The sequence below is a fragment of the Azolla caroliniana genome, unplaced genomic scaffold (assembly GCF_043228905.1).
Source record: "Azolla caroliniana isolate FFs.n. ecotype wild unplaced genomic scaffold, voAzoCaro1.0.p SCAF_8, whole genome shotgun sequence".
Lineage (NCBI taxonomy): Eukaryota > Viridiplantae > Streptophyta > Polypodiopsida > Salviniales > Salviniaceae > Azolla > Azolla caroliniana.
In genome coordinates, this window is record NW_028230443.1 from 21952902 (window position 1) to 21969568 (window position 16667).

Below are 16667 nucleotides of genomic sequence, written 5' to 3' on the forward strand. Positions count from 1 at the left end.
TATCCATTGTTGACGTGTTTGTAGCATATTATTGTTCAAACTCCCATTTGTGCCAAATCATTACCATCTCTGATGGGATTTCTTAATGATCAGGTGGGTTTGCACACAACTTGTATATCTTTATGTGAGTTTTGTATTCGACTCAGTAATGGTTGACAAAAATTTCAACACACCATCCATATATTCTTTTCATCAACACCATTTAGTTAATTTGTTGGATGTGACAAAGTTGCCATGGAAGTGTATTGAGTGAGCCATGTTTGTAATTCTCGACTTTGTAGATAGAACTCCTTTCTTGCTCCTTAACTTGCTACTAAAGACAAGAACTTGATATGATATAGTTAAGTGAGTGTCACCAAACCATATAAACTTGATACGCCCTAAGTAAAACGGCTAAACCAGAACTTTACATAAAGAGAAACTATTTTTAGCTCAATTTACATGTTGGTTTCACAATGTTAAAAAAGTTCTCATTTAATTGACCACTTGGGCACACTTTTCGTGATGATCTAGATGTTTACAAGTTCTCCTAATAAGCTTAAGACTATATGGCCCACATTTTTTTGTCATTAATGGTTTTGCAACAAAGTAACATAAGCTTTTGTAAGGGCACTCAATTTGAATAAAGCCTTACTCGCCCCCTCCCTCAAGAAATAGAGACCATTTTTGGAATGGATGAGCCCATCTCTTAAAGCTCAATGCTTAGCATGCCTCACGTTTGTCTTTGGCTAGTGGGTTTTTTGGCCACATTAATATGAATGTTTGTGTGAGTATTCAAGTTTGAACTTGGGCAGGTGTCATGCAATCGATGGGGATAGAGGATGATAGTGACAATGGAGGAAGATAAGAGGATACAGGGAGATCGATGGATTCCTAGTTTGACTTTACAATAGACATCTCTACTTGAAATGATTCCCAATTGACAGATACACACACACCATTGCCTAATGCAATCGCTGAGGATGAGGTTGATAATGCTATATAAAGAGAGACCAAGTTCTAATGGAGGACGCGAGAGAGAGCGAGAGAGAGAGAGAGAGAGGTCGATAGGTTCCTAGTTAGTTGCTACGGACATCTCCACCCGAAACAAGCCTCGATTCATGTATACACACACCTCTGCTTGTATACCTCTCTTTGCCTCCTTCCTCTCTTCCTCTTCCTCTTCCTCTTCCTGTCCCGCGCACTCTGTGATATAAGATAAGGAAGGGTCCTCTTGTGAAACCTCATTCTGGAAGTGCATGTTCTAGGCCACAGAAATTGATAGACAAGACTCAACCAAGAGAATATATATATGTATGTATATACTAAAAGCTCCCTCTTGTAAAGCAAAAATCCCCCCCCCCCCCAAGAAAAGACTGCACCCACCCACCCACCCTTCCATTTTTCATTTCATTTTGATCCATGGTTTCTCTCCTTCATTGTAAAAAACACAACAGGAAAAAATCACCCAAAGAAGAAGGAATAGACTCTACCCTGTTGCCCATTCCTCCCCTCTCTGTGTGATCCTCACAGCCATGGCACAGATGAGCCTCTCCTCACTGTACAGTGGTGCTGGCTCTGCGAGGGCTCTTCCATTGCAACCTGTCTGTTGCAGGTGTTTTAGGGTGAGAGCAAATGATCTTCATGTATTGGGCGATCAGTATAGTGTCAAATATCATCATTTCATGCCTGCAAGGTAAGAGAGAGAGAGAGAGAGAGAGAGAGAGAGAGAGAGAGAGATTCGTGTGCATACGTATGTTTATGTGTGTAGATTTGCATCTAGACTTATATGTGTGTGTGTATGTAGATGTGCATGTAGATTTATATGATCATGTATGTGCACGTTAATGTCACGAGAAACAACAATAAATGTGAAAGGATTATTTGATGAAAAATCTAAGTAATCAATATCGATCGGCGAGTGATTGCAAATAGTTCATATTCTCTGTAGATGCTAATATCCGAGTAATAAACCCATGCAAAAAGATGGCAAAAGCTTAAGCTCCCTTGGCAACAAGCCAAAGAGCCAAGGAACACTCAGAACTGACTAGTGGGGAGCTGCAACCGTAGAAAGTTGGTAGATTGGGACCAAGGAAAGTATCATACAGGGACAAGTCCAGAGTAGATGAGTAAAGGTTTCATTGCTTCTTCACATCTCCTATAGGCAGGTAAATCAAATATCCTTGACTGTGACAAGACACCAGTAGACAATATTCCAAATAGATACATCGGGAAAAATAGAGATTCCTTTAGAGGCTCCTTCATACCTTTTGACTCGAGCTACAGGTTACACCAAACCAATGGTTGGTTCATATTAAACCATATGGTTTGACAGCAAGTTATATATAATTGGTGCCTGGTGATATGGTCCAGAATAAGCTGTTGGAACTCATGCCAAAGTAGCTCATGACACACACACACACACACACACACAAAATCATTCGATCATGATGGTTGGATTGTCACCAAACTGTAGGTATTATACTCGTACCTTATTGAGTATTCCCCTGCTCATTCTATAATTAAAGTCATATTGGATCCATGAATCACAAATGAAAGTGTATGAAATGCATCCTTATTATGATCTGTAGGTCATGCTTTTTCTAATCCACAATGTCCTTAACCTTTTCAATATAGGACTAATGTATAAGAATGATAATTCAATTTTAGATAATTACATTCAAAGACTGACAAGTAGATGAACTCCCAAGTCCTTGAAAGGAAAATGCATCAGGTAGATGAACTCCATGGTTGACATGAGTTTTCATTATTTACTAAAGTTGATTGCAATATGATTGCATTCTATGCATGTATGGAAGCATGTTAGGGATGAAATTTCAAATTATATATATTATCTCCTACATTACTGATGATTTTCATGTTCGTTCTATAATTTAGAGACATTTTCCAGAACTACAGAGGACTTACTACATACTCTTTATGGCTTTACTTCCAGTTTCATTCTATTTTCAATGTTCTTAAAATATTCTTTTCACACATGGCTATTGTATAAGAATGATCACTTTTAGTTAATTATGCATTTATATCCTGTACATATACATCCATACATTCATTTACACAACTCGATCACACCATAACTCACTAAATATTCCATTGCATTGCAGGCGAGCTTACCAGAAAAAAGTCCCCAAGAAATTGCTGCGCAAAAATTTATCTCCTGTTGACCAGGAGAGCTCCACAAGTGAGTATAGCAATGAGGTCGTAGAACAGGGTGCCGAAAATAAGAAAGAAGGGGAGTTTACTGAAATGGACAGTGGAACAATTGTGAATGAACAAGTTTCTGAAGAAGAAAATGCGAGCCCAGCTAGTGATGAGACTCCAATTCCACGGACAGATGTGGTTATTCTGGCTAAGCAACAGCTACCAAACAAAGCTAAGGTTTCTACTTTCTCAACATCTTATTCAGTGGTATCTGAATCACTTCAAATTAGACCTTTAATGACCCCACTTTGATAAGGTTGCATGTAAATATTTGTGTACTTATGAGTGGATAAACGCATAGTATGCATGTCGATGGATATAATCGGTTTAAGGCATCATGTGTTAGTATTGAATGTGAGCTCAAGAGAATAACAGGTAACGATAACTAGTGTGAAGTCCATATGGAAACATTGAATAGATAATTTACCGAGGTAGATGAGCATATAGGCATGTTCAAAGTTTATGGGAAACTTTGACATCCTCATGATGCAAACAATGCATGACAAGGATGGGCATGACATGCATACATCGTGTCTCTTAGATGGTAGACATGCATGTGCTCACACTCAAAATGTTGGGGAGCCTATGATATTATGAGGAAGCCCTTAGTGAACATCCATGAAGTGGGAGACATGATTCAATAAGTGCATGGCAAGGGTGGGCATGGGGTTTTCTTTGTTGTGTAGCAAAGGTCCTTCTTGATGGGAGGAGAGCCTATCCGGCTAGGAGGTGACTGTATACCGGCCAGTTCGGCTGTGGGCCGGACAAGTATTAGAGTCGGCTAAGTTAGGAGCCGATTTGGCCGATCCCACCAGAGGCAAGCCGGCTGAAGCCGATTCATGCCTATATTTGTAAATACCTATTTATATATATAGAGCTAGGGCAACATACATATGACATTATTAGAGTTGTATGATTAGAGTATAGCAGGGTGTGTGTTTGTTATTCTACTTCCTGCTTTGTGTGTGTATATCTGTCAGTTTGAGGCGAAGATCAGACCAAGGTTGTGGCTTTGAGTCTTGTACACACTCTCATATAGGGATACGATTTGGAGTCTGTGGGATCTCGTGGTTTTTTCCATTTAGGGTTTCCACGTTAAAACTTTGTGTCTCTATCTTTGTTCTTTCATCTGTTTCGTTGTTACTTTCATTTTTGCTTGATAGTCGGTTGTGGCCGGCTCCAGATAATTGACACTCGAGAATTCATAGTAGAGCATTCGGTGCTAGCTGCTAGCTCATATAGCACTAGTGATCTATGGCGTAACACCTGCAATAAGTGGCAGAAAAACATACTCCGAGATTTTAGACGAGCAGTCAATGACTTTAAGCTCGAGCAATTTCTCTAAGCACAAAATGATCATAATGCTCAAACTCAACAAGTTAGAGCTCGAGATCTAGCAATGGAGGATGCTGACAATCTCTCGTGAGAAGAAACTATTGCCAATACTCACGAGGTGCGAACAACTTATAATAAAACAAGACACTTCACCTCTCGTGAAACAAACCGCTCAAGCTCAAGACAAACCGAAGGGTAAACAAGTAGATCGCACTAACAAGAGTCAAAGTCAACTTGGACAAAACAACAATGTCCACCAAGAACAAGGGCAAAACATCGCTAACACCAGTCGCCTAGATGCTACATCAACACGGAAGGGGAAAGAATGCCATAGGAATCAACAAAACTCGAGAGTCGGTCCAAAAAACCAGCAAATCTTGAGAGAAGAAGGCAAAAGTGAGAGAAAAAGGGAGATCCCTTACCGAAGAGTTTTTAGCGGGTTTAGTCGTGGTAGCACCGCTGGTGTGGGTTGGTTCCGCACCATCTCGTTCTTCTTGTGGTGGTTCACTTGTTTGCATCATGATAAAGGGTTTAGGGTTTGGTTGGGATTTGGACGTGCAACAACGAGATGGAAGAGAAGGCGAAAGATTATGAAAGTAAGAGAGGGAGAGAAGATGTTGAACATACAAGTGCCTCAAATGTATTGAGTTAGATAGGTGTTTGATCAAGGATCTCTTACAACATAATATGGTGAGAAAGTTAAAAAAGAGATGAGACAAAGCGAGTAAAAAGTCAAATGTTATATTATCGACGTGTGTTGTTCCAAACTAGTTTTGCTCTATCAAGGAGAGCTCTTTAGTGGAGACACTGGCTTTGTGAATACAAATTACAATGTTTGAGTTTTACTCCTCTTATAGGGAGGGTTTGTCTCTTAGAACCAACGGTTAGGTTGGTTTTGAATTCTAACTTTTTAGAAAGTATGTGCATTTAATGACTAAGGGCTAATATCTAGGAGGGTATCTAGTTGTTAGGTTGAGTTCCCCGAGTGGGAAGTGACCTCGTATCATCTCACGTAGAGCATGTAGTCCTTCAGAAGTGGGAATGTTGGGGTACAATGATTTCACATCAAAAGTGAAGAGTAGTGTAATGGTGGGTAGTCGAAGATCTTCTAGGTTCCGAACTAGGGAAGGTGAATCTTCGAGGTGTTGCTTTTGTCGTTGGAGTATCAGATATAATTTGTGGTGGAGCAAGATGGAGGTATGCTCGAAGATGAAGCCATTGTACAAAAATATAGGTCTCCCGACCACAGGTGTTTTGTGGAGTTTCGGGAGAAAGTATAGAATACATACTCTATATTTGTTGTTCGGCTTGTGACGTATGAACTTGATCTCGTCCTTAGAGAGAAAGTTCGAGTTTTTCGAGCAGATGTATTCCAATCGCTACTCATGAGCATATGGTAGAGTTCCCAATATTGGGATGCCTCCCATGCTCGTCTCTTATAGAGAGATAGACAGTTGGAGGAGCTCACCTTTCGAAGTGAGATCCAAAAGTTCTTGATTTATGTTTTAGATGACCTATTTAGAGTTAGCCAAGTTTACACTGAACTTGGCCCAAAAATAACGAAAATGTGGTATGTGACTTTTGGCCTTTATAAATAGGCTTATACACATGTACACACTATAAGGGGGTCATTTAGAGCCTTTACCCCAACAAAAGATTGTCACTCTCATCCATCCCTATACCTCTCGTACGGATAACACATTATTTGTAATGCATGCATGGTTGTGTCGGAACGAGGTAAATGTGGCAGCTGACACAACCGGCGAGTATAACAGGGTTGTCGGCAAGTCAGAGGGGGATGCAAATGCTTGCTGAAAAGGAACTCCTGCCGGAGGTGAAAAAAGTGCATCTAGAGAAATGTATTGATTGCCTGGCTGGCAAGCAAAACAGGGTTGCCTTTCGTTCTAGGCCTCCGATGAGGAGGAAGAATGCTTTGGAACTTGTGCATACCGATGTATGTTATGTGGATGCAAAATCACATGCTGGTGCATAGTACTTTGTTACATTCAATGATGATTACAACTGAAAATTGTGGGCTTTTGTGTTGAAGACAAAGGATCATGTGCTGTCTGTCTTCAAAGAGTTCCAAGCAAGAGCCGAAAGGGAATCCAGACAAAAGCTGAAGGCTGTCTGGACAAACAATGGCGGAGAGTAGTGAGAACAATTTGAGGAGTACTGCCAAAGCCAAGAATGAGGATTGAATACGTGGTACCGAAAACTTCTGAACTGAGTGGAATGGCTTAGAGAATGAACAAAATGATCATGGAGAAGGTCAAACGTATGCTATTACATGCCGTTGATGAGGCGTTAAAGATGGTTGCTTACATTATAAATAGGTCTCCTCAGTGCTATTAGATTTTGAAGTTCGACAAAAGGTGTGGACTGGAAAAGATGTGTCATACCGGCATCTGAGGGTTTTCGGCTGTTTGGCATATGTGCATGTAGCTAAGGACCAAAGATTGAAATTGGACAGCAAAGGCCGGCCATGTATTATCTTAGGGTACGGTGAGGACCTGATAGACAAGAAGGTCATCAGGAGCTGGGACATTGTCTTCATGGTCATCCTCCCAGCCAGCCGGTGGATGAAAGCTGGCTGAAGCAGCCGAAATTGGATCAACTGAGACAAGCTGAATTGAATATCAGCTGGTCGACAGCCAGTAGTTAGCTGATAAGTACTAGGAGCCGATTGAATTCAGAGAGCCGATTGAAGTACATGTAGAGCCAACCGATAGAAGACAGCTAGCCGATGAAGCTGAATCAGTCTCGGATGACGAGCAGGCTGATGCATTCGAACCAAAACTGGCAACTAATGAAAGAAGGTATCCCTTGAGGCAAAGAAAAGCACCATGTCGGTTTCCGGATAGAGAACATATATTGCTGATTGAAGAAGGGGAGCCAGAAAGCTTTGAAGAAGCCATGACAGATACCCACAACAAAGAGTGGTATAATGCAAGCAAGATGAAATGGAATCCTTGCATGAGAACCACAAGTATGAACTAACTGAGTTGCCGAAAGGAAAGAAGGCACTTCGGAACAAGTCGGTATACATGCTGAAACTGGGAGAAAGCGGAAATCCACCTAGGTACAAAGCCCACATTGTGGTGAAAGGCTTCCAACAGAAGAAGGGTTTGGATTTTGACGAAATATTTCCCCCAGCAGGCAAGATGACATCCATCAAGACTGTGTTGAGCATTATGCAGTAGCCTGAAGGATTTGAGAAGGGAAAAGAAAACCCTTGAATGCCGGCTAAGGAAAAGCTTGTATGGGCTGAAACAAGCTCCCTGACAATGTTACTAGAAGTTTAAATCTTTCATGATAGACCATAAATTCCACACAACACAAACTGACCACTGTGTTTTTGTGAAGAAGTATGATGGAGGAGATTTCTTAATCCTCCTATTGTATGTTGATGACATGCTCATTGTTAGACAGGACCTAAAGAAAATTGCGAGTTTGAAAAGGACTTTGAGTAAGTCATTTGCAATGAAAGATATGGGTTCGGTAAAGCAAATACTAGGAAATGCACATAGTCCGGGACCAGACAAAGAACATGTTGTGGCTGTCACAAGAGAAATATGTGACAAAGGTGCTTTTGAGAGTCAACATGCAGAATGCCAAGCCGGTCGGCTCGACGTTGCCGACAAATTGAATGCCAGCCAATGTCTGAAGTCTGAAAGAAAGTAATATGGATGAGAGATTTCATGAGTTAGGAATGAAGCAAGATCAATTCATACTACATTGCGACAATCAAAGTGCCATTTACCTTGCAAAGAATGCTGCCTATCACTCTCGGACAAAACATATCTAGAGGAGATATCATTGGTTATGAGAGAGAGTGGAAGAAAAGGAATTCGCTCTTGAAAAGATCCATACGGATGATAACGGATCGGACATGCTGACGAAGGCATTGACTATCGATTAGCTGAAAGTGTGCCTGTTGAAGGTTGGTTTGGTCGACTTTCCCATACAGGTGTGAAGGGGGAGCTTGTTGTGTAGAAGAGGTCAATCCTGATGGGAGGAGAGATTATCTGGCTAGGAGCCGGCTGTATACCGGCCAGTCCGGCTGTGAGCCGGACAAGTATGAGAGCCGGCTATCTTAGGAGCCGATTTGGCTGATCTGACCAGAGGCAAGGCGGCTGAAGCCGATTCATGCCTATATATATAGAGAGAGAGAGAGCTAGGGCAACATATGTATGGCATTATTAGAGTTGTATGATTAGAGTGTAGCAAGGTGTGTGTGTGTGTTATTCTACTTCCTGCTCTCTCTTTGTATATCTGTCTGTTTGAGACGAAGATCAGACCAAGGTTGTGGTTTTGAGTCTTGTACACACTCTCATATAGTGATTCTGTTTGGAGTCTGTGGGCTCCCGTGGTTTTTCCCATTTAGGGTTTCCACGTTAAAACTGTGTGTCTGTGTCTTTGTTCTTTTATCTGTTTCGTTGTTACTTTCATTTCTGCTTGATAGCCGGCTGTGGCCGGCTACATATTCACATCAAACTTTCTTTTTGTTTAATAATTCAGTTTCTCTTACAAGGGTCACTTGGTTTTATACTTTTATCTTCTGAAGCTGTGTGCTTATGTGCAGCCAGTACACAATCCTGATCCTGAAGATGAAAGTTTTATTGATTTGGTGGAAGATCTAATGGAGAAGGTCCAGGATGCTGAGAGAAGTAAGGAGGCTGTGATGCCATTATGCATATGAACCTCAAATTTTCATCTTTATTTTGTGTATTCTATTCCACACTAATGGCTTAGTTTGCTTTATATACAAGACATTCTGATGCTCAATAGAGCACGAATAGAAAGCTTGGAGAACTTGGAGCAAATGCAGCGTGACAAGGATGACTTACAGTCTCAAGTCACTGTCTTCCAACTGAAATTGGCAGAAGCAGAGACAAGGCTGAAAGCTACAGTTGAAGAGAAGTCTAAGCTAAAGTTACTTGAGCAGGAAATAGAGATCTTAAAGAAAAAATTATCGGAGGGGAACAAATTGCAAAATGCCTTTTTGCAACAGGATGTTGATTATATTGAGCTATCAAAGAATGTTGAAAAATTGCAGATAGAAGCTGGAAAATCAGATTATTTATCGAAGGAAATAGAGCGGTTAACGAAAGAGAATGAGATGCTACAAGGTAATATCAAGTCGTTACAAGACAAACTGGTTGACTCAAAAAGAAAAGATGAAGTGATTGCACAACTCAAGTCAGAGAAAGACTTCATGCAAAAGGCTCGCTCTGAAGCTGAGAGAAAATTGGCCCTCACTGAAATGGACACATTGGAATTGGCAAAATTAAAGTTAGAGAAGCAAGTTGTACGAGAAAATCTGCAGAAACTTGAGAAGAAAGGAAGGAATACATTGGGCATAGATTCACGACAAGCTGGAGATGGGTCGGTTGATAGTCAGACAATGAAAGATAGACTTGAGGAATTGCAATCTCAGCTACCGAAATTTGAAGCAGAAAATGAGCTTTTAAAACAAGTAAAGTCAGAAAATGAAGTTTTGCGGGGTCAAGTCATAATCCTCGAGCAGTGTCTGGCAGATTCAGATGCAGCTCTTAAGTCTCAGTTAGAGGCTTATCAGGCAGAAGTTGAGTCATTCCAAAATAGCATTGCGCAGTTGAAGGCAGAGAAAAGTGTTTCCCCTATAGTAGATGATATGCCTTGGGAATTTTGGAGCAATGTGCTTCTCTCCATCGATGGGTGGCTACTAGAAAAGAAACTTGTGTCTGAGGATGCAACTACACTAAGAGAACTAGCATGGCAAAGAGATGCTAGCATCAAGGACGTTTTCATTGCTAAAAAAGATTCTACAGATGATGATATTCTATTTGGTTTGGAGGAACTTTTGCGAAAAAAGAAGAGGTATTGAATAATTGTGTGTTTTGACTGCTTTTCCAATAACCAAATGTGATTGAGATGGATGTTCTTACCAATCACGCTTACCTATTGTGCTATTTCAGACCAGGAATGCATATCGTACATGTTGCAGCAGAGATGGCCCCGGTAGCAAAGGTGATAGAAACTTGTATTCTGTACATGTCTAAAGATGTTCCACTCAAAGTGATCTGAGTGTGTTTGTGATCAATCTTTAGTTTGAATTGTTACTTTGATGGAAAAGGTGTATACATATATATTTAATGATGAAGTTTATAATTGTGAAAGGTTGGAGGTTTAGGAGATGTTGTGACTGGTTTGGGCAAGTCATTACAAAAGAAAGGTCACCTTGTTGAGGTTATCCTTCCAAAATATGATTGCATGGATTATAGCAGAATAAAAAACCTCAAGGTAAAAGCAGTGTTTCCACATACGTTTCCTCATGGTTTGAATGTAAAAGCATAACTGTCTTCGACTTGCACGACAATTCCCTTTTCAGCTAAATATATATATATTGTTTTTTATGGATAGGTCATTAATATGGATTTAAACTCTTACTTCGAAGGACATACATACAAAAACAAAATTTGGACTGGCACTGTTGATGGTAGTGGGGCCTTCATGAAGTATCCATGAATATCTGACATCTGCAACTCTCAAATTTTATTGCATGTTGGCAGGATTACCTGTGTATTTCATTGAACCTTATCACCCAGCAAAATTATTCTGGAGAGGAACGGTGTATGGTGAGAATGACGACTTTGCAAGATTTACATACTTTTCTCGCGCGGCTCTTGAATTTGTCTTGCAAGCTACCAAGAAGCCAGATATCATTCATTGTCATGATTGGCACACTGCTGCTGTTGTGTGTAACAGTGACCCTACTCTTTTCTTTCAGATAATTAAATAATATAGTGATAAAGAAGTTTAAAACGTTGGATTCCTATTCTATAGGCTCCTTTATACTGGAACATATATGTACCCCAAGGACTCAACTCAGCTAGGATTGCGTTTACATGCCATAACTTTGAGTACCAAGGCACAGAATTTCCTAGGTCTCTTGCTCATTGTGGTCTTGATCCTCAACAACTACATAGACCTGACCGAATGCAGGACAACTTCTTGCATGACCGCATAAACCTACTGAAGGTGTGAGATTATGGATGATTGAAATTCAATAGAGAATCTAATGTAGTACTAGGATCTTGAATCTCAATCTCTTGTTGGAATACAGGGGGCCATTGTTTTTTCAAACATAGTGACGACAGTGTCTCCAACATATGCACAAGAAGTGCAAACTGTAGAGGTACTTTGTTGACTTTAGGTTCCTTCCAGTATTGAGAGTACATTAATGTGAAAGTATTTAAAATATTATTGCAATGTTGAGTTGAATAACATTTGAACAAAAGAGAATTTTCTTTTGTTTCTGCAGGAGGGTAAAGGCCTACATTTGACACTTCGAGCTCACTCACATAAGTTTGTTGGGATATTAAATGGCATTGATACAGAAGCATGGAATCCTGCATCTGACTTACTTATAGATCATCAATACAATGCTGAGGACATCGGTGGGAAGGAAGCTAATAAAAGATCTCTTAGAGCAACCCTTGGTCTTTCTGGGACAACTCTGGATTCAGAAAGGCCTATCGTAAGTTTATGTTTCCAAATACTAAGGTTTTTATGTTGCACTCATTGCAATTTACATCGTTTTAGAAACTCTATTAGTTACAGCCTATGTTATGTGTTAATATAATGAAACTCCCTTGTGGCCTACTAAAATTACTCAGCATGCCAATGACATTCAATTTCCTTATAATAATATGGTTAATGTTAGTTAGATCATTGTATATTCCTTTCTGATTCATCAAAGTGCTCACGTTGCATTTCCAGTGGTAGGGCATTGTTTATAACTAAATAAAATTGATGGACTTCTTAGTTTTTAAAGTCGTCTTGAAACTTTCATCTTCATTGATTCTCAGTTTAACACAGCTGGCTCTGTTTTGATTGGAGCAGAGCTGGAACTGTGCTAGAGCACGAGGGAAAATTTATAGTGTCCTAGTGACATATGCTATAGGATAGTGGTAGGGAGAACTGTCATGGGTTGGAGCATTTTATAGAGTCAAAATAATTCTTGACCATTTGAGAAAGAAAGAAGAAATGGAAAGAAAAGAAAAGAAAAGAAGCATAATATATCTAAGAAATGTTTAAAACAAATTGCTAATGTATTTGAGATAAAACAAATGTGCAGGTCGGATGTATAACAAGGTTGGTTCCACAGAAAGGTGTGCATTTGATTCGTCATGCTATATATAGAACACTCGAACAAGGTGGCCAATTTGTTCTTCTGGGATCAAGCCCCATCCAGCATATTCAGGTTAACTATCCAAGCTTGTATCACTAGGTTTTTCCAGAATTAACCCAGTAATTTTTATGGCTTTTTGCCTTGATAAAAGTGGCTGTTTTACTCTTGAAGGCAATACATAGTTAAGCCCGGGTGGGGGTAAGTGTCTATCTGATATTTTGTCCCTACTAATCCCCAACACAACTAGCTCATATATGCCTTCATGTTGTTGTCCCGAGTCCATCCTTCTTTTATGATTCTTCTGAATCTTGATCAGCATAGATTTCTTTTCACAGAGTGAATTTGAAGCAATTTCTCAGCAATTCAGCAATCACCCCCATGTTAGGTTGATATTGAAGTATGACGAGAGTCTCTCTCATTTAATATATGCTGGGGCAGATATTTTCATAGTCCCTTCCATTTTTGAACCTTGTGGTTTGACACAGGTCGGTAACATTACCTTTCTTTCATTCCCTGTATTATTTTTGTCGGACTTTTCTAAAGAGAACTTGGACTTGTGTTAGATGATTGCCATGCGTTATGGTGCCATACCTGTGGCCCGACGTACGGGTGGATTAAATGACAGGTATCTCCAATTTCTATTCTTGTTATATTTGTAAATGCTATTGCACATTCCTCTGTTTTAGATTTAAGCATAATGTCACATAGCCATGTGACTTGTCACATAGTCTCCGATATCTGTAAGTGTTGTCATGTATCATTAGCATTCATAAATTTACTTAGTGTTTTATTTAGATTTATCATTTCACAGAATCTATGTATGTGTTGTGTCCATGCAGTGTGTTTGATGTGGATGATGAAATGATTCCATGGCAGAGGAGAAATGGGTTCACTTTCCTGGGTACAACTGAGCTGGTAAATATTTATTCTTTCAGATTATATATGCATAGGCATCCAAAGCCATGGACATTAAACCTTACAAAATAATGAATACTGCTTTGTCACAGGATCTGAACTCTGCCTTAGATCGTGCTTTGAATTACTATGTGGAAAGGCGGCTTTGGTGGCAGGAACTTGTTAGAAAGGCAATGCAGATAGACCTTAGCTGGAATACATCATCTGATCAGTATGCTGAACTATATGAGAAAGCTATTACAAGAGCAAGAAGATCAGCTTCTTCATAGATCATTTTTTTAAAATGGATGGGGGCAGTGGAGAGATTTGAACTCCAACATGTTGTTGCAAGGCAAGGGTCTGAACTATGCCAAATCCCCTTGCTTTTTATTGAATCTTGATTTATGTATGATGACCCTGTCCGAAATATCAGAAATGCTCGAGAGACCAAAGCCCTGAATCACCATTTTGGATTTTCTACATAATGGTATATATGACTGGCTTTGAGTTCAAGGTTTGTGAGAAGGCTCATTGGATTGGATGCTCTTCATAGAAGAAATTGTCAGTATCGACACGTCACACGGGTGAAATTAAAGATGAAATGATAAATAGGCAGGCAGCATCATAAGGTATGTGGGACTGGACTGCTGATGCTCTCTTTTGCAATGATCGCAATGAATCATTTGAGGTCCCCTGAGGATATAATTGATTGATGGACCTCAATATCCAGTCAACAAGCTCAATGAAGACATTTGCTTTTCTAAATGTACAATCATCACAATCAAGGAAATATCAGAAGTATTTACAAGAAGATCGATGTGGGCATCCTATTTATTGATCAATGTAATTAATCGGGATTCTGTACAGTATTTAATGCTTGTGGGTGATCCCTTTGAACATCTTAATAAGATATGGGATGGAATTGTCACATCTTATGTAACGTTTGGTTTTGTTTTTGGAGATTTCTCATCCGAATAATATGTATGCCAATTTTCTTATTGTTAAGATTAATGTCTACTAGAGGCCAAAATCGGCCCATGAGTCAAATCATGATTACGATTATGGGTAAATTCATGTCATCCATACTAAAACAAAAATAAAAGCTCTAGATATACTTAAGCTCCATGATAATCATTTTAATGCATGTGGTGGAATGTTTTTGAGATGGTTCAGGGGAATGAAGTGTGTATCTAATATCTATGAGAGTAGAGTGGTGTTTGAACATTTGTATGCAAGGTTGGTTGGTGTAGTGAAATGATGCCATGGACAAATTAAGAAGTGCATCAGAGTGTCCATGGGGGATTGTACATGAAGAGCAATGATCTCCATGATTTGGCATTCATTTTCTCACTCTATGGCTACTCCTTACACGTTGTTCGTGGAAGTAAGGAACTATGAAAGAACTCCAGAGGCAAAGGCAAGAAGATACAACCCCTCCAGCAATTCTCGCCAAGTAGTCATGAGTGAGTACTAAGCTAGAGGTTGGAGCTGACCAACAACTGCTCTTCTCTCTGTCTCTCATTCTATCCCTATCTTAGGTCCAGCTTTAGGCCAGGCTTCGGCCTAATCAGGACGAGGGACCTGGAGCCGGAGCCATCTTTCTTCTCGGACAAGTGTTGGGTTTCCCGATAATGCAGGTTTTGAGTCCCATTATTTGTAATTCTCCACCTCGACACAGAACATGCTCTGTCAGGCTCGTATATCGCAGCCGAATCTCTGTTTCAGTAAGTTTCAGAGTGATTTTGGTGATGGGGAGTAGGATCCTTTGGAATTTCATCACCTATGAAAATAAGATTTTTGTGTGTAGATTTTCGCAATACTTGAGAAGATACAAATTATAAATCGAGAGAAACAAACCACTTTCTTGATTACATTCTCTGTCAAATATTTGTTTTTTTTTATACATAATGATAAGTTTTCTCACAACTTCAGTGAAACCATAAATTGAAACCAGATTACAACTGAGAGTTTTGTTTATATTGTTTACATGTATGAGAAGCAAAGAGGATGTAATAGCAAAATAGAGACTATCAGAGAGAGATTCTTGGGTTTTGGCGCTAACCACATTACCTTTTGTTTTTGTAGGTCTCCTATGCGTCCTTGTGATTTGCTACCCCATGTCAAACTGAATTGCGATAGAGCTTCGGCCTAGAATACTAAAATGAACCCCCTTGCCAATGAACTCACTATTATTGGGGTTGGGAGGGCCCTTATAATAATAGCATGACTCACACTACCTGTCCTTGACACTCAAGTTTCACAAAAGTGTGTTCCTTGTTTCATTTTATCACATTCCTCATCCTTGTATAATTTGCATGTAAACTATAGTTTCCCACTTCTTTTGCCAAAATGGGTTCCGAACCAATAGAGTTGTGGAATTAGTCAATTCCATATTGAGAAGCTACAATTGACAGCAAGGATCTGAGTGTTTACTCTTACCAATCGATTTATATCTTTTCGTTATTTCAGTCTTCATCCATACTAAACTCTTCCTCACTACTTGTTTGACCATAACCTTAACTTATATTAATCTAAAGTGTATACAAAAAGTCACAACAAAGGAATAGATGGATCCAATAGGAAAAAATGTACTATAGAAATTAAGAAATCTCCATAGATAATGTGTATCTTTAACATGCATTGAACATACGTGATATAGAAGGTCACAAATACAAAATTAATCATTTATGAAGATTTCGATTCCTCTCCTTTATGTGTGTATGTCTAAAACTTTCATAGCCTCGGTCGTCAATGATCACCTTGGGTATGTGGGGTGTGTGTGTGTGTGTGTGTGTGCGCGTGTGTGTTGGGTTGTGTTTAGAGATGGTGCACAAATTACAAGGGATGTGGTACTTACTAAATCACCAAGCCATTTCTCTTGGTTTAGTGGTAGCCTTGGTACTAGATTGCACAAAATAAAATACAGGTTTAGAACAAGGGGACTTTGGCCCCTACATGTTACAACCAATACAATGCACTTAACCTTTTTCTATGTCGATTTTGTTTGTTCATTTCTAAGTAGTCATGCTACTAGATTAAAAATTTGGTTAACTTTTGATCA

General features: G+C 39.5%; 1 protein-coding gene across 1 annotated transcript; it reads left to right on the forward strand.

Annotated features, from left to right (window-relative positions):
* The first annotated feature begins 1378 nt into the window (after positions 1–1378).
* On the forward strand, positions 1379–14609 carry LOC147861355 (putative starch synthase 4, chloroplastic/amyloplastic). The gene is made up of 16 exons (XM_087323399.1): positions 1379–1675; positions 3105–3378; positions 9122–9206; positions 9309–10398; positions 10497–10548; positions 10699–10821; positions 10942–11017; positions 11091–11275; positions 11365–11559; positions 11645–11716; positions 11843–12058; positions 12659–12784; positions 13048–13197; positions 13276–13337; positions 13552–13627; positions 13720–14609. The coding sequence occupies exons 1-16, from the start codon at positions 1515–1517 to the stop codon at positions 13894–13896; spliced, it is 3120 nt and encodes a 1039-aa protein (XP_087179525.1). The 5' UTR covers positions 1379–1514; the 3' UTR covers positions 13897–14609.
* Positions 14610–16667: the final 2058 nt, after the last annotated feature.